General features: G+C 44.4%; 1 protein-coding gene across 1 annotated transcript; it reads right to left on the bottom strand.

Annotated features, from left to right (window-relative positions):
- Window positions 1-446: 446 nt before the first annotated feature.
- On the bottom strand, window positions 447-17,658 carry LOC120845354 (protein obstructor-E). Its single transcript, XM_040217193.3, has 5 exons — window positions 17,612-17,658; window positions 7,434-7,655; window positions 2,122-2,310; window positions 1,216-1,378; window positions 447-732 (listed from the first exon to the last, which is right to left on the bottom strand). Exons 1-5 carry the CDS (start codon window positions 17,655-17,657, stop codon window positions 447-449), a joined length of 906 nt encoding a protein of 301 aa, XP_040073127.3. The 5' UTR covers window position 17,658.
- Window positions 17,659-19,047: the final 1,389 nt, after the last annotated feature.

Genomic DNA, 19,047 nt, shown 5'->3' with positions numbered 1-19,047 from the left:
CTTTAGCATTTAGCTCGCATTGCGACGTAGATATCGCACTCTAGCACTGAGGCCGGCAAGGGGACACTAAAAACGTTGCTTCCCTTCGATTGTGTGCGTACGTTCTGAACACATTTCCTGGGCCTGACAGTTTTTATCTTGCAGACGCTTCCTTCTAAGAAAATGTTGGGTCTAGTTTCCACAGAATTCACGCGGCATATCAGCCACTGATGCCCTTCCAGACCACATCCCAAAAGTCGAGTGACGCCAGTTTTACGGAGTCACCGTGCCTAGTGGTCAAAAGGTAGACGTCGCTCTAGACTGCGGGATTTGGACGCAGACGGAAGTGACGTCCGTCACGCGACTTCCGGGATAAGTGGCGGGGCACCTATCGCCTGGCTTCGAAGACACGGCCTGAGCAAAACAGCGCAGGCGTCGTCTGCTGGAGTAACCGACTTCTGCTAAGCCTACTTTCCGGTTTGCCGGAAGCCTGGTCTCCTTGGACCTCCCTGAGGACGCGCCTGACCGCCGGCGTTGTCGGCGTAGTCCGCGGCGTCGTCTTGGTCAGGCGCTCCGGGTTGCGCTGGGGCTGGGGCTGGCGCGGGGATGGCCTGAGGTGGGGGGCTGAAGCGACGCTGTCCGGACGTCTGTTGCGCGGGGGGAGATGGCCTAGGCGCCTGCTGGGGTCGGGGTCGGGCCTGCTGCTGGGGTGGGGCGTCCTCATCCGGAGGCTGGGTGGTTGGGGGTGGCTCGCTGTGCGAAAGCGGGGTGAACATATACGTTAGCCGGGTGCGTTTCTTTCAGTAACGAGCACGTGAGTAATATTATTTCTACTGTAAACGCAGCGTCACACATTGCAGGTGCTAGTTGCATTCGCTCCAGGCCAGTTACAATAAATATGCGCCCTTTAATAGTGTGTTACGGGTTCGAATATAAAGTTAGGTTGCTCAATGTTTAAAATTGCGTATACGTTAGTACAAAGTGAATGTCGAAGGGTCTGATTGAACAAAGGCGACATGGGAAGTGCGGACTGTAATACTTGTCTCACCAGGTATATTAGCAATCTATACCTAATTATGGAATAGCACTTAGAGGGTATAACACATCAAATAAATTTCAGAATTTTCGACTCATTATGGTGACATAAAAAAACTCGATCTCAGTGTCTAATAATAAGGAGCATTGAAAATGTGGCAGGGGCAAAGCCTGTCCACTTGCAACATGCAATGTACGTACCAGCCGGGAATGCTGTCGGCCAACTCGCAACGAAGCGCGGTAGGGTTGAAGGCCAGTCCAGCAGGACAACGCTGCAGCCTGGGGTATCCGCCGACGCAAAGCCAGTAGCGCACGCAGCTTTTCTCGATGGCGATGTGGCCGTTGGGACTGTCCTTGCAGATAGCTGCACATGAAAAAGAATTGATAATTTATGGACTACTCTTTCCTTCTGATGGCTTCCCACTGCCGTGTTATTGTCGGTATAGTCGCTTGCTCACTATCGTCGTGAATTTCACTTAAAGCAATTTCCCAAAATGCTAAACATGATGACCAGTGTCGATAAAAGAATGGACGTCTATAGAAGTGTTTACTACTAGAGATGTAAACCAAACATTTTACTTCGGACCAAACATTTTTCCTAGCGCGCGTGGAGTAGCATATACTTTAATTTGTCATTGTAGATAAACCTTCAGTTCAAACATCCGGGGATACATGTTTCGGTATACCTAAGAAGACAGGATTGCTTATTAAGTTGAATGTCTCTTGTCCTGTTTCGCAGATGTCGTATTTTATTTTTCATATTGTTAAAGCGGCTAAAATATTTAATTTATCTGAAACTGAAACTGAAGTGGATATGATTGTTGAAATATTTAAAATCGCCATTTATTAGCTCTTATGTCAAACTATCTACAGCGTAACTAGTCGAAAATATATGGCAACAGAATTCATCGTGGAATTTGTTTGAATATAGGCATAAAATTGAGTATTGAGTCTAGTAAGAGCAAAATGCAATCAATAATTGTATGATGTCTATAAAAAAATTTGGAGAAAGTTTGTAAGGGTCTATCTTATTGTGTAACCTTTCATAAATACACTTCCTAGTAGCCCGTCGGATATTGCAAGCCCTCGAAGGAATCGCCCACTTACGGTGCTTCTGGCAGTCGGGCACGTTGTCTGGCCAATCGCAGGCGTGCATTACGTCGTTGTAGAGGAGGGAGAAGGGGCACTGCTGGATAGTGGACGTGCCGTTCCAGCACTGCCAATAGCGGGTGCAACTTGTCTGGTGAGCGAAGACTCCGTACTGCCAGTGGCAGTTCTCGCTGCTTTCGGGGGACTCTGCATACAAGCAAAATATTTATTATTCGTAACTCTTGGGAAATATTGAGTCCTTGCTATACGGGCGGTGCAGCGATTTTCGGACTTTGACCAATTCACTTCAGAAATTTTATTAAAAAAAAAAAGAAACGAATTGAAGGTCAAAGTGCGCCTCAACTCTCACGTCGTCTTTCGAGTGACGCACTCTGGGGAACCGCCTGGTTTCCAGTTGGGTTCTCTCTTCAAAGACTCCAGCCGTTTCTTTTTTTTTTTTTCTTCTTCGCGATTGTCGACTTTTCAAGGATTAGCATTGTCGAAGGTCGCGGCGAGCGATGGACACAAAATACGGCTCGCCACGGGGATTATGGCGAGTGTAGCAGCGGAGGGGTTTTGTTGACTTCCGAGTGTCCCCAAGAGACGTGCCGCTGTAGTTCCCTTAACCACCACACGCGGCTGCAGATCGGCTACTATTTTTTTTAGATTACGCAGCGGAAGAGCAGTTTTCTGGGGCAAGGTGACGAGTTTTTTGTCAATTGTGCATAAATAAACAATATAAAAATAGAGAGACGCTTAAAGTTTCCTGTAACAGAGATGGCAAAATTACTTTCAAAAAGTAATTAAATCACATTACGAATTACATTTCTGAAAACAAAAAAAAATGTAATTAAATTACATTAAAAATTACCACGGATCGAAGGTAACGATATGACATTACAATTGCTTTGCAAACGTAATAAAATAGGTCTGAAATTACTTTGACATTACTTTTGAATACTTTGAGGCCGTAAATCGTGCTCATTTTATTGACCGTATACACCAACACAGTGTTTACAAAGAAGCCCTCGTTTGCCCACACAGGGTATAGGCACTGCGCGTGTCTCAACAAGATCCGGGAGAAGCGACTTGCTGCGCATGCGCAGTGCCGAGAGCAGTGCCACAGCAGGGTTGTGATATCAAAGAGCTGGGTTGGTCTATATGTACAAAAACTCAGACCTTCTTGTTTACACCGCAACAGCCGTATGTGCCTCGAAGCGAACCATACTGAACAGTGGTTTTGCTGGCGCACATGACATAAGTGTTAAACATGATAATATATCGCTTCTTTAGATGTGACTCAAAAAGTCAGTAGACTCACCGGTTTCGCTGTTTAAAACTGTGACTTTCCTTACTAAAAGAGTGATCCGTTTCCGTCTACCTGATTTAGAAGTTGTAGCCCGTGTCAGTTTGTTAAGTCGGGCAATGGCAGCTCGTTCTTACAAAGACTCGTCACGTGAAACGTTTCCTTTCCGCCTCAGAAAAAATCTAATCTCTTCTCCCAAGGGCAATAGCTGACCTATTCTCGGTCATTATTTTCAAGGAGCAGTTTTCCCAAACACCCGAAGGGGCCAAGTTTTTGCGCATTGTCGCACGCAAAGGGCTTGGATAATTGCTAAGCAGAAGCGTCGCCAGTTGAGGAATGGCGCGAGCTTCCTAAATTTTGTACTTTCTAAAAAAAAAAAAAAAAAAAAAAAAAAAAAAAACAGGGGGCGATATCTGCTCGTAGGATTATTTGCGAACAAACTTTCCAAGGGAAGGATACGAGGCATACCGCGAGTGGCACCTGCTTTGCTCGAGGACACACGAAACGTTCTGGTCTCTTGACAAGACATTTGAAATGAACTATTGATTCCGGTCGTTTCTTGTTCACAAGGGTCGAAGATTACGGTTTGACCTTGCTTGACAGAAGCACAAGGCTGGGCATCTGTTTGTCCTGTCCTCTCAGGTTTTAAATTCTGTTTATCTCACTGGTGATGCACCCGTCGCATTGTAGCCTGTCAACTTAGGGATGAACAGTGGATGCTGCGTGTTTGTTGGAGCAGTCACACGTCTATCTCTCGCCACGTAACCACGCTCTTGTTCCTACCCACGCGCAGAGAAAGGGACGGGTCAGGGGATTAAACGAAGGTGTTTGATTCGTTCTAGTTAGCTTGCAGCTTCCGCCGCACTGTCAGCTTAGGGATGAATGAAGTATAGTATCGTCGTGATGACGCGACGACGTGAATCTGTTGTGCCTGGAGTTCGTAGCCGTTGCCTTCGAGCAATGTCTACACGTACGTTTTTCTTCGCCTTTTAAGCCCTCCTTTGTGCGTCTGTCCAGCTCTTCGTACAAGGCTTTGCGCTCAGGTGGCCGTCGTTTATTTCCTCTGATGCTCTTTCACAGCATCTCGCCATGCAAAATAATTTTTTCTATTTTTTCTTAAAGCTTGCAAACAAATTTTCATATTGAGGACAAAAGTAATTTCAAAAATAATGAGTAATTTTGTCGAAATTCCGGCCTGAAAGTAAATCATTACATTACTAAATTACTAGCCTAGAGAAGTGATTCATTACATTACTTATGACTGCAAAAAGTAATTAATTAGTGTAATTCCATTACAGTAATATCATTATTGCCATCTCTGGCCTGTAAGAGTGGAACAAAATATCGTTATCGGGTCCCGTTTGCAAAGCCTTCTCATATAAACAGGTGCTCGTTCCCAAGCCACCGTGCAAGCGTGTGTGCGTGGCGTATTCAGTAGCGTCACGTGTCACGTAGCGGCACACGTGGCTGTGGCGTTATAACCCTATTGACCCACTAAATTTGGCGGGACAGTTTTTCGCCAAATTTAGCGGGAAAATGTTCCCGCCAAATTTAGCGATCTCAAAATGCAACACCGTAATGCAACGCGCGCAGCCACGTGGGACGTCACGCGTGGCACACGTGGCTGCGTGTGTTGCCTTATGGGATTTTTCGGTCCCGCCGACGCCGAAGCCGGATTTTTTGTGACACGAGCTCCTAAACGCTCCTTTGTTAGAATACAAACTGCAAATTCTTCCAACATTAAACTCGTTGCACTGCCCCTTTAATTCAATGCAACAAGAAAGTGTCACCGACTGCAGTAGTAATTCAGTTTTAAATCTGAACACTATGATACATTACGAATATTCCCTGAATTGGGCTCTAGCACAATTCATCCTAGGGCAGTTCGTCTCGTACACTTCATACCAAAGACATTTCATTCAAGATTTTTTTTTTTATCGGAAGCTGTTATATCTCAGAGACATTTTATATCACAACATTTTATGTGGCTTGCCAGAAGATCTTATGCAGTATTTAGTGTGGCATGTGGCATACTGACTCCACCCCTAGACACTTTATCTCTGGAAACGTTATCATGGACAATTCATACCAAATATCTCATCCGAAGGCGTTTAAACTTAAGAGATTTCATTCACGTAGAGCAGTCAACGAACATCTTGCCATGATATGGTGAGGCTGAAAACACCAACTAACAAACTCTCTGGCAGGGGTTTGTTGATTACACACTAGCTCGTCATACCGCGACCTTGGCGGATGCTATTAGCCCTGTATCTTGCTTGTGCTTTATTGGATACTTCGCGTGCATGATTCACCCTTCGTTTGTGTATGTGTTCTTGCAAAGCACTGTGCCGCATTCGCGCATAGTTTGTAACACTGTCGGCATTGAGAGTCTACCAGTGAAACAGCCTAAACGGTACCGGAGTTAACCCGGTTAACAAACAAATTCACTGCCTTGGGATTTAATTATTTTGGCATGAGGGGGCTAGGAATTGGTTACATTGGGATGAAATATCGTGCATAAGGCATGACACCAAATTATTTTGGTGTTAAATGTTGGGGATCACATGCCCAATGACACAGGACGTCCTGGGAAAAATATCTTGCTATAAGATTACTTTGGCATAAGTGGTTCTTGTTTAAAAAGCTTTGGGAAAAGGTGCCTTAGGATGGAATGACTTTGGTAGGAAGTGCTTGGGATTAAGTGTCTTGGCATGAAATTATTTTTGTATGAAGTGTCTGGGATAAACTGACTCGGAATGAACGACTTTGGTATGAGGTGTTGTGAATTAATTGATTTGCGATGAATAACTTTGGTGTGAGGTGTGGGGGGATTAGCTGACTTGAGATGAATGACTGCGGTATGATATCTGAGATTAACTGACTTGGAATGTATGACTATGGTATTAGATGTCTGGGATTAACTGACTTGCGATTAATTACTTTCCTATGAGGTGTCTGGGATCAACTGACTTGGCATGAAATGTCCTAGTATGAGGGGTCGCATGGCGTGTCTGATGTATTAATTATCCTGATAAGGAATCTCGCTTGGATGAAACGTTTATGATAACACGCCTTGAAATGAAAAATTGTTTGTACAAGGTGCCCGGAATGAAATGTTCTTGGATGAAGTGTCTTGGGATTAAATGAGTGGACCCCAATTAATTGCCGTGCCCTATCCAGAAAAATTAACCAAGTTTGACGCGTGTCGTTCTAATGTGATAACTAGATTACTTAAAACTAATGACACGAGATTATCAGCAGAACTGTTTTTTTCCCTGATTTTTCGGAAGTTAGTTAGCACAATAAATGACAAAAGACTCAGCTGGGAAAGCTACTCCTTCAGCAGAACCTTGGAAATTGTTTTGATAGTGGTGCCATTATCTATAACATTGTGTTTTATTTTACTGCAATACCACAAATATATATATATATATATATATATATATATATATATATATATATTACACAATTCAAGTGCGTCTCAATTATCTTAAATATTATTTGGGGGTACGCTAGCAATGAAAAAAGACAAAGTTTAATGTGAGACACTAGCGGCTGATTGTTTGCGCTACAGAACACAAGGATTGTTTCTTCGTTCAATCTCCGCCCATGAGTGCTTTACGTTCACACTTGCGTGCGGTTGCTTGAATACTACTGCATAAAACACATTAAAAGTTTACGTTAGCCACCCTACTAAACTGGCCTGCCCATCTACACCAAAGACACCAAGCGCCGCTTCAAGGAACACTGTCTTTTCGCTGTCATGCAAGAAATACTTATGGCGAACCTTAAAATGATCGCAAGTAGAAAAAAAACTCTCCGATAACATTATTTTATTGTTGCATTAGAATGTACTGCGCAACAAATGCGGGCTGGTTTGCGGCGTTATTGTTGAACATGCTTATTGCGCGGTGCATGACGATTAACCTCAAGGTCTGCTTCAATGTTACGTCCTCCTATACCTTCAAGCAGGACAGGCGCGTCAGTTAGTTTCACGGTGACGAGAACAGGTCTATGCACTCACGTCCCATGACGCGGCCGTCCTCGTCAGGGCACCCGACGCGGTGTGGGTAGTCGCAGTGGTTCAGGAGGCCCCGGTTCTTGCCGGAGAAGGCGAGACCGTTGGGGCAGAGGTGCGTTGTGGCCACGCCATCCTGGCACTCGTAGTAGTAGTCGCAGTACTGCTCGTGCTCGAAGAAACCATTGTCCTTTCGGCACACGTTGTCCTTGCTGCGTTGGCAGAACACTGCATGAAAGAATTAACGAGATTAGTCGGTGTCAGGTACCATCATTATGTACAGCCCGAGAAGGAGTTTTGCTTCGTGCCGAAAGCAGCTCTGCATGGCATCCGGGGACGCTTTTTTTTCAACTTGGGGGAAGGGTGGGGGGAGTCGCAGCTAGAACACCCGGAAAATATTAAGAAAAAATTACTGCTAATGTTCAGGCTATGTAAATATTGGTATCTAAGAAAATGTTATTAAATGTAAAAAAAGGAAAAGAAACCATAACTTAGTCATTTGCGCGATAAACTCAACGCGAACGCGGGATTTTTAATTAACCTCAGCGCTCGTCCTGTGTGATTCTTTCTTTGTCCCTTTCTTTTTGCGCGCTGGTTGTAATTTATGAAACCTTTCTACTCGTTCGAGTTTCTACCAGAAACTAAAAACTTGATGCTGAGTGCAAGTACAATGCAAGACGATACTTCTTTGATCACACGTCTTTGTAATGTAGTATAATTATTTTGAAACATTTGCGTAAAAATTTTGCCCAAGCGTTCAATCTGTTTTCTTAATAACAATGATTGCAATTAAATCTAGAGTCATAAAACCCCGAGATCAACGAACAAAGCAGAAACGAGCTCTTTTATGTTCCTTGGTTTCAGGCTTCCATGAACCTTAAAGAGATAATGAAACGAAATTTTAAATATACCTGTCCTGTACAGAAATAGACTGATTATGATCCACAATATTCACAAAGGACAACCTCACGTTTGTATTTTAAGCCTGGTGGCTGTATTTTTCGTTATAAACGGCACACCCTGGCAAGTGCTCGGAGAGCAGCCAGCGGAGAACACGTGACATCCGACGGAGTCGTGACGTAGTCTGTCTCGGGATGAGCAAAGCTGCTGCGAGGCTCGCGTCGACAAGATGATTGCAAGCAAGGCATTTGGTCGCCGCCACGTCTCCTTTTAAGCGGGTAAAAGCGTGCAATTTTTCTTTAGTGTCTTTCTTTTCGTGTCTTTCTCAACGAGAGACCAATATCTCTTACGGGCACTTAAAAGGACCTTTACGCCAAAGGCCTTTAGGATTTTCAAATGACCTTTACGTTCTGCCGTGCCAGACAGCGCAAATAAATGTCATTTAGACGATGTTTACAGCGATTGAAGTCACGTACCACGGTTCAAACACATAAATCACGTTCACGCCAAAAAAACAATATTTTGGCGACATAAATAATTTCTTAAAGTTTTTCTTAAGCAAACAATCGATTAAAAAGGACAAAATGACGAGTTCAGCCGTGTGATGACAGAAAAGTCCACACTTTAAGCCCCAGCAAAGTGTTTTTTTTTTTTGGCAATTAGCGGCAACCCTGGGCGTCTCCCATTCACTCAGTCCTAACGTTGCTGAGTGCTCCCGCTGATTTCCGTGGTTCTGCTAAGCTTTTGCGCTGTTCGGTTAAGCGTCGTGCTCGCGCTAGAAAATTCATCGCACGCGTCGGAGGTCCTCCGGCCGATCCTTCCAAATTCGTATCAGCGCCCAGGTCGCCTCAACTGTCCATTGGAAACGCGGCGACCCCTTCCTACTCGTGGACGCTCGCCCGTCGTTCGAGGTATCGCACGACACGACAGTGAGATACAGAAATATATACAGTACAGCTAGTAATACACTATTAAAGGATGATAAAATATAAAGTAGACAAATAAAAGCTCGCTAACTATGGCTGTAAGGAAAATCAATAGGAGGAAAACCGAAGTGCCGAAGTGGACGATGCGAGCAGGCGACGACGAGGCCTACTAGATAACAGGGCCGTGAATACGGAAAACTGTTAGTAGAGCGAAGTTTGTACGGAGTATACGTGAAGGACCCTCTTTTTCATTAATAAAATCGCAAAAGCATCGATTTCAGATATCGGTACGATCTTTAACTTCAATTCGCTTCTCTAGTGTAGACCGCTGCTGACGAAGGTAGGCCTTTAGCAGCCGTAAAGGAGGTGCGGGAACTCAGGTTCACAAAAAAGACCTTTACGCTAAATACTATCTGAGTTGCCGTACGCTAAAGGTCCTTTGGTGTAAAGGTCCTTTTAAGTGCCCGTCTGACAGGGATATGAGGTGTTTAATGGTATACTCCTCTTTTGAACACGTATAAACCAAGAAATAAACGTCGAAATTGCGTTTTATTGTCGCCTTAAAATACACCAGCTCGTCTGTGCATTATTGGGCTGTTTTTAACGTTTTATTTTCTTACTATAGGACATATTTGTTTGGGTTTATTACTAAGAAAAATGTTATTGAATGATATGATAAAATGAATGAAAAGGCCCGGAATACAACAGTTTTTATTTAATCAAGTTAATCGCTTTCGCGAATGTTGTTAAAATTGTTTATGATATAAGTTATTTCTTAAAATCTCTGGACAAAGAGCTTGGTCGCTTTCTCTCTGTAACGTAGCAGCGGCACCGCCACTCAACGTACAGTGCGCTGCATTATGAAAGACCCACTGGGAGCGCGTGGCCGAGGCGGTGGCTGGCGGGGGCGCTGCGAGCGCTCCCGGCAATTCTATTTTTCTTCGAGGGGAGGACGCTATCGGGGCTCAGCACAAACTGATAAGCGCGTTGCGCTTTAGCTGAGCCCCGTGTGAGCGTCCTCCCCTTGAAGTAGAATGGAATTGCCCGGAGCGCTCGCAGCGTCCCCGCCAGCCACCGCCTCGGCCACACGCTCCCAGTGGGTCTTTCATGTTGCAGCGCACTGTACATACCCGCTGGAAAAGCCCACTTCATAGATGTTTGTAGCCTTGCTAACGTTTACACGTGTAATTAAACGCCTTTCTTTTAAAATTAATCTTACCGTTTCTAGTTTAAATTATTAGCAACAGAAGATCCAAGAGTATACACACAAAATGACGATCAACTGCAGTTAAATAAGAAAGCCGTACGGGATAAATAAATACCATATTCGACAGTCCGTGATGCCGTGCCGTGATCCAGTGTTTTGTCTTTCCTCTAGCTTGACCGTTCTTTGTGTGCCCATATGTTTAAAAGAGGAACTGTTCCTGCCTTGGCGTTTAAGCGGGCGAGTACTAACTGAAATCTCGTTTGTAGGTAAACATTGAACGCAAAGTACGGGCATGTCTTCCACATACCTTTATATTCAAAGCTGTAATTTTGTTTATTAAACTTTGTAAGGACCCGTTGTTTGGAACACAGACACAGGCGGGAGCATACGACGCGAGATTGTGGTCTCGGGGTTTTTGAATAACAAAACCTCATTGACTTGTTTTACTCTTTAATGCTGTTTTTGATTTAATTATATGTGGCTTAGTTTCTACGATCGCCACCATCAACTGAAAAGCTACCGTCATAAATAAACTGCGCGGGTGAACGTGTTATCCCAATCAATGACGGCAGAATTTTGTGTCTTACTCAGCCCGTCACATTTTAACTTCCGCCTCAAAAATGGGGCATTCACCATCTGCACAGCCCTTACACGCGGATTTATCACGATACTCACTACTGTTCGAAACCGGAATGCGCAGAAAAGAGACGGATTATTAAGAATGATCGTGTGTCGATGCCCTGCTTTGATTTCCAATTGAAGTTGCCTCTGGCCATCACCTTGTTCCAAATAAACAGGGCCAAAACATTCTTGCTGCAAGTGACACGGTGCTTGCCACAAGCTATATCTGAAGATCAATTTTTTTACTTCTTGGCAACAGCTGTAAAAGGGAAACGTTTTACTTGAATTTAGAATATGGTGAGCGGAACGGCGGTAGTGGTTTCTAAGGTACTTGAAACGACTTGTATACTGATACGATTGTTAGTTGCATAGTCCACTCAATAATTTTAGTTTTGTCCCTTTGCGCGTGTCTTTATTCGACACCGTTCAAGCGGTTTTCGACGTCATAGTGGTTTGCTCAAAACACGATGCTGCCACTGTGACCCATTCCCATTGCTCGAGGTACGAAAAGAGCGACACGTGCACGTGGCCTTCTACGCGCGACGTAAAGCAAACGAAAGGCAGATGCACAAGGACGGCGGCGGAATGGTGCATCGGGCGCGCCGATTGTTCTACGGCTTGGCGCAGCGGCGTCTCGTGCGGGGCGTCGCGCAGTTCAACGCCCTCGTCGTTTCTTGCTTCCTGGTACAAATCGCAGCATGCGGACATGCTTGCTCTAGCCGGCGACGACGGATAAAATTATCTCACCCGTGCCATTTCCCGCTCTCCGGCATGGGTCTAGGTGTGTACCCGCATGCACGCGGCCCGAACATCATTTGTGGGCTGCGGAAGACGCGTTTACCCCATCCGTACACGCATCACCGATCTCTCGCGTTTACAACATTCGTTCACACGACTCGCAACTTTAGCGTTTGGAAAGAAGCCCTTCAGTGTTCTGAAGATGAGGCCAGCGATTGTGAATTTCGAGTATCCAGGTATATCTTGAATTGTCAGCGTTCTAAATGTGCGAAAGCATCGAATCCGGTTCCTGCGTAGGTTGCTCGGATGACCGGATACTTCCGGAACCATTCGGTTCCTGCTTCGATATTGTCCATGGTTACATTTCTCGCTTCGTTTATATACTTTCTTTAAGCCGTTCTAGATTTTTAAATTCCAGTTCTGCAGCCTGGTACTATGTTTCGAGGCTCTCTGAGTGAAACACCGATGTGGCTACGAGTGGACATCAAGATTTTCGGCAAGGTTTGTCAACTTTTGACAGCGTTTCATTTGTGACAAAAATTGCTCAAACATTTTTTCCCAGATTATACATAATCATGCTGTGTTTCAAAAAACAACTAAGTACAACGTTAAAAAGAAAAAAAAAATCTGATTCGAATTTAACCATGAGACAGAAGGAGAATTCACCAGCGGATTTTTACCAGAAGCCCTTACCACAAGAATCACGTGGAAAACACTTCATCGGCTTTATAATCTCAATCTGTACCAGGTAACCACAAAATAGCACCTACACTCGTTGGCCCAATCGTTTACGACTTGAAGCGACAATTATTTATGTTGCGTTTCATTATGTGTTTGTGTGCGCGTTTAACCCCTTTGCCAGGGAATAGCCTAGTTAACTACACGCCCACGCGAACCTTAGCACCTACACCCGCCCCCGCCGTCACTTATCTAAGATGAGTCTCGCGTTGGCGCGGTGACATCCTTGTCGGCGAAAGTGCACCTCTTGGCTCTTCTCGCTGTCAGACCGTTCTTCGTTCCAGATACAAAGCTCGACGTCTACCCACGACTTCTGTCCACCGCTTACCAGGATTTGGGTTGATTTGATGGGGCCTGAGTAATAAAAAATAAATGCGACAGCGAAATCTGGAACACCTGGCCGACTTGCTTGTGGCAGAGGACAGAAGAGCGGGAGATCGCCTCCATTCTGCCAGAAGTAACCCGGTCTTCAAAGAGGACAACATCGATGGAAACAGCAACAATCACTACGACGACGAATCCGCAGGGAATGAGGTCAAGAACGCAAAGTTCTCGAGATGCGTTTCCACCAGTACGTTCAACCCAGACCCCCCCCCCCCCCCCCCCCCCCCATAGGACAGAGGCGGATGTTTCTCCTGTTAAAAGAAAACAACAATGAAGGGAACAACTGAATCTATGTTCGCCGACTTTTTCTCCAATCCGCTGGAGTCAGGGATTTGTATGCCATTCGAAAAGCAGAAACCAAAATACCGAAACAGGTCTCTTTATTTTCTACTAGGGCGTGACACGGGATTAAAAAAAAAAAAAAAAAAAATTGCACAAAATAAAAAAAAAACAAAAAAAAAAACATCGTTGTGCTGTTTTTTTTTTTTCTTTTTTTTGGCGAGACGCGCTTGCTACGCGGGGGGAGCGAGTTTTTAGGGTTCGAAGACTACCGCTAGACGAGGTCGTGCGCCACGCGTCGTCTACTCTCTGCTTCTCGTTCTTTTTTTTCGGTTTTTTTTTTGTCTGCTTGGCTACTCCTCCCGCAAAATGGGCCGAGGTATTTGAGTCTGGTTGTGGGCGCTCGTGGGTGACCGACGTGAAAGGATGATTATTTTCGCGCTCGAAAAGGGCTGCAGCGTGACTGCCGTGGCGCTGCTCCGCAATAAAGGTTACGCTGCGTGTTCGAGCGGCATGTTTTGATGTGTACTCAACCCTGCAGCGCGATAGAGCAAGGACACTTGCAAAATTGTTCAGTTACAAAAGGTTTCAAGTATGATGACTTTATGCTTCAACGATTTCTTATAAACGGGATCAACGTTACTGTGAGACCAAGTTCGCACGCTCTCTAAAACGATTGCAGACCACTTAAAGTAGAAAAAATACGGTAGATTTCTCGTTTGTTATCTGGATCGAAATAATTCAACGTAACCTGCTTAGTTGTCATAGGTATATTTTCCGTCTATCGTCACACAATTCTAGTGCAATCGACTTACAATGTCAAAGATCGTTGATCACCATAAAAAATTACTGCGCCTTAAATAGACGATGAGAATGTTTGCCAAAGTTAAAAAATGAGTTTCTGAGTGTCCTGATTACTCAAAATAGTTTCCACTTGTTTCTCAAAATGGCCGAGAATTACTTCTTTCGCAAACGACGCATGCAGAAACTGATTGAACTAACAGAAGGCTGAACTGAAACTTTCTGAAGGCCTAAAATATAGAGAGTGAAAGGGAAGAAGAGCTTGACGCTTTAGCCGAACTCATCTCAGTCACTTATTCAAGGTGATTAAGTGAGGAAGACTGAAATGTCATGGCACGTTTCTATGCTCCATTGCTACTAACTCGTGCCACCTATGCCATCGGTTTATTTTTTGTTTGAGTGATATGTGTAACAAACTAACTAATTTATAATTAGAACAAGGTCTGCTCTGTTTAGAATATCGCGCTACCTTGATACAATCATAAAACCCAAACTCGGAAAGTGACCCAGCTTTTTTTAACAGTGCAACCTATTCACTTTAATTTCATCACTATAGTTCACATATGTTGATATCTGCTCGTCAACTATTCGAGCAAGGACAAGCAATTTAATTTGTTATTAAGCCCTGTTTTTAATCCAGATTTGAGAAATTGACCTATTAGGAAGTTGAGACAACTCGTACGAAAATCAACGTGTTATCTCGTTCCACCTCAATGAAAAAGGCTCACTTGCGCTACACATGTTTCTATATTGTCATATCCCAATCGTCACAACAGTCTACAGTGCCGGACTACGCAAAGAAATCGTCTAAGAGTACGGAAATGCCTCGATCATTGTAATTGCGGCGGTGGGCATTATGTCTTCCTGCTCCTTGCGTTCTGCTTGACCATAGTCTTTTTCTGCTCATTCGGTTTCTTTTGGACGTTTGACAGTTCGAAGAAAGGGAGAGAGCAGGAGTGAGTGATCAGGGTGAAACATTCTAGCAACTCCGTGTAAAACTACACCGTTTCAATTTCCGGGAATACCCGCGCTTGCTTTTGTTATCTGGAGCAAAGTTGGACACAGCGCGACTTGTTCACTGTCTCCAATCTGCAAATATGCAGAGACATGCCTGGTCGACTTTGAGACTGCCTTGAAGGAACAATGACGGTTGTTTTATATCTATGTAGTTTCGGGATTCGTTATTCATTATCAATGTTTCAATTTGGACTCCCAATATTTTTTGTGAGAAGCTCAAACTGACTGTTGCGGTCACTTAGCTTTACTGCTGGCACAAAACTCTGATTAAGCTTAACTATAATATTCGGAGTAGATGCGCGCGTAAGTGTTCCAAGCTTTTCAAGTGAAAGAAAAAAACCCGTGTAAACTCTATTATACGAGAGGGTCGTCTATAAAAGAAAGACGGAGGTTAACTTGAACGCAGATACATTCCGGCTACTTTGTACTCTGAATAAGCAGAATAGAAAATAAGTATATATATAGAGAGAGGAGGATCGAAGAGAGACAGGATGAAATTGTCAACTAAAGTAGTTATGTTATTGTGAAAATAGATAGAAAAGACCTGATTGTGCACAAAGAACAGCATGGGACACTCCCCACTTCATTTTACGATGTCATATGTGCCTCGTGTCAGAGAAGCAATTGCGTGTTTTGTAAAGAACATAACAAATCTAAGAATAATGAATAACGCTAATTTAAAACGGCGTATATAGCAAACTCATAGGTTTTATGTTTCACCAGGTACGACAGGCGTATATACTGCCACATGTCATGATCCTTGTTTCAGTAGTTGCCCAATACTAACCTGCTCTGGCCCCTACATTGTCTTTTTTCCTTACTCAGAAAGGTTAAAAGAGGAGCCACAGGTATGCCTACCTAATACCGAATATTCCACTACCAATGTCACAATTGTTCCGACATGCTATTTAATCTGAACAGGCAAAAGTCCACGTGGCAACTTAGAGAGTTTTGAATGTGGTGCGACATTACGTCGTGCGGCGGTCACAAGCCGGCCACCATGTTTCGAAAGGTTCCCGGGGGCAAGGAAGAGCATCTCCCGATTGTCCTTTATCGCGATCTACCGTTATATGGCTAGAACACTTTCTACATAACAAAATGAGACACACAAAACGACAGGAGGTATTTGGTGCAAATGCGAAGAAGGGTAAGAAAGAAACTCGTCCAGCGGAACAGTGCAGAGTTTGCGCAAGCCGTGCGGGTCACGTAAATCGTATAATCTCGTGGGAGCAGTCAAACTGGTTACGGCGAACGTGCCGATGTTACGCGGTTGCCACTTTTTTGTTTCTTCTTTTATTCCGTCCATTTTTGCGTCTAATGTCACACGCGGCCCCCACAAGGAAATGCGAAACACCTACATTCGAGACCCGTTTGCCTGTCGACCGCCGCGTTCCTTCCTCGTCGAGACAGCCCAATTACAACGGCGCCGTGTCCCTTGAGACTTTCCAATAGCGGTCTCCCGGCATATTCTCTTTCGTCAACGCTAAATACCACAGCTTTATTGACAAGAGATAACGAAATGCTCAGAAAAGGTAGTCTGGCAAACGCTCTACTGAGACACTGACCGAATGAAAATTCAAGCATCTACCTCTTCTCAAAAACGAGAGCAAACTGAGAACACACTGCAGCGATAACGGAACGCTTTCTAATCTTGCGTAAGCGGTAGATCATTCGCCGAAGATAAATACCGTAAACATCGGGTGACGAACCTAACTTTCACAAGTGCTATTTTTTAGCTAAAATTAAGGATGCATTTAGTTATGTCAGCTTCCGAATGACACTGGTATCCAAGAACAGCGTGAACTGACCGCTTTGGAAGGGTTGCAAAAAACAAATCAACGGTTTCGATTCGTTTCCGAAACAGTATATAAAAATCTGGTAAGCTATAGTCGAAGTACAATCTCGCGAACAGCGGGAAGCATGAATAACTGATAATTAAAATTCGCACTGATACTAAGGTTGAATGTCGAGTACCCACTCATATCGAGCTAGCAGACAGCTTATAATTGCGGAAAACGTCGTGTTGTCGGGAAGTATAAATCTCACGTTCATATTTGCTCGAATAATTTGTCCAGATCGAGCTATGGTATAAATCAACTAGGTCCGCACCGAATGCTCATACAAATGACGGACGCGAAAGCGAACCGATACTTCACGGTTTAAATAAACTTTCGAGTTGGATCGAGTAATCGATCTTTAGAATACGATCCTATAAGGAGCCATTACTCATACAAGCAGCAGTAATCATCAATGACTTTCAAGTTTGAAGAAAGGCTGACAAAAATAAAAAGAAATCAAGTGCAGAGGAGAACGAAAAAAATCCGAAACGTCACGTTTTAATTCAACTACAACTCTCGCGCCGAATCCCATTGCCATTCCTCAACATACAAGCCTATAAGCTGACATCACTCGCCCAAGAAGCAGGAATCATCGAAGACTTACAAGTTTGAAGAACGGCTGACAAAAGAAAAATCAAAAGTAGCGGAGAACGAAATGGAGCCGAAACGTCGCGGTCCAAATACGCGAGCAACGTTTGCGCACGCAGCCTTCGGATCTGGGGCAAGAGGACTCACCGGTGCTGGCAAATGCCGCGAGTAAGACCAGCGTGAGGGATCCCATGCTGATGGTCCCAACAGAGTGAAATAATCTCGCGCTTCCCCAGAGAAGATTTTCCTTTTGAGCAGACGCCATGTTCCGGCTCGCCCTCTCATTGGGCGGTCTGGCGGCCGCGCACGCGCAGTCCGCCTCGCCGGCGACTGGCGGCCGCTTTGTGCTCGGCGCAATGCGGTTTCTTTTCTTTCCCTTCTTTTTTTTGTTTTTGTTTTTGCACTTGGTGTGCCGGTCGTCCCACGAGACCACAAGCGCGGTTTTTTTTTTTCTTTTTTATTAAATTGTTTAGAATTTTTTTTCTTGACAACAAAAGACGTTTGTCGAATCTAAGATAGAAGGATCGTGATTTCCTTTCTCCGCCCCTTTTTTATTTCTTGCCTATAGGCACTTCCATCTGAAGAAGCGCTGGGCTTACGCTTATGATTTTTGCGTCCTGATTCGTATCTTTGATTATCTTATCGGGTAATGCCGCAGTCTCATTCGCTCAGAACCTATAATAAGATTCTCGGGAGTCACCATGCCCTGCCTTTCTTAGGGCGTCGGTGACTATGCGGGGCGCAAGTTCGTCTGCTTCTTTTTCATATGTTGTGGTGACGTCAAGACGCCGAGCTCTGATGGGCTGTGATTGACGAATAGTGGGTAGCGCTCTAGGCAGCTTGCCGTCAATGTACACCGACTATCCTTCAATTAGAGCCAATCAGAGCTCAGCGTTCTGATGTCACCACAGACTCCACAAAAGAAGCAGACGGACTTGTGTTCCGCATAGAAGGGTTACGTTTTCGTCGAAATTAGTCCCTTTCAGTACTGATCATCAGGACTGCTTGCAGGTTCGGGCACAGGGGGACAATAGACGACAAAACGCGAAGCCTTGAGAGTTGTTCTACGCAGTAAAAGACATGTGGACTCTTTAAGGGTGTAAATTCACTTGTCAATCGGCCTAGACAAGCGACGCTCTTGGGATGCCGGTGTACAGCCTTAAACCAGTGATTCTGACGATCTTGCAGCTTTCTAGGAGTACTTTTTTTACGAGCAGCAAGTTTGGAAGCTGCAAGCCCCGGAGGCAGTTCTCACGTGCACAAAAAAGTCACATACAGACGAAATTAAACACGCCCGGGAGAGGAATCACTGTCCTGTTGACTGCTGCACCGCCTTGCTCACACAACAGGGGTGTTCGCCTCATTTCACTGCAGCACCCTTTTCTGCACTATTTTTAAAATGCAGGGCGTTTGATATAAGAGCAGCCTATTTTACAATTACAAGGGTGTAGTAATGGAAAGAAGAATACTGAAGGGTGTAGCTATGCGTGTAAAATTCGTTTTAGACGCCTAGATCTGTTAAATGTAGTAGTGTATCATATTGCTTCATTATATAAATATTCCACTCAGAAAGAAAAGTACAT

Source organism: Ixodes scapularis, unplaced genomic scaffold, assembly GCF_016920785.2.
Source record: "Ixodes scapularis isolate PalLabHiFi unplaced genomic scaffold, ASM1692078v2 PGA_scaffold3__209_contigs__length_174095766, whole genome shotgun sequence".
Taxonomy (NCBI): domain Eukaryota; kingdom Metazoa; phylum Arthropoda; class Arachnida; order Ixodida; family Ixodidae; genus Ixodes; species Ixodes scapularis.
The sequence above is the reverse complement of the archived record's forward strand: the minus strand, read 5'-3'. Positions and strand labels throughout refer to the sequence as shown.

Excerpts from the sequence above, each read along its gene's own strand:
- LOC120845354 (XM_040217193.3), bottom strand. The coding sequence starts at position 17,657 with ATGGGATCCCTCACGCTGGTCTTACTCGCGGCATTTGCCAGCACCG. Across the intron at positions 7,656-17,611 it reads CGCGGCATTTGCCAGCACCG|TGTTCTGCCAACGCAGCAAG; the intron begins GTGAGTCCTCTT and ends TCTTTCATGCAG. Across the intron at positions 2,311-7,433 it reads GGACGGCCGCGTCATGGGAC|AGTCCCCCGAAAGCAGCGAG; the intron begins GTGAGTGCATAG and ends GCTTGTATGCAG.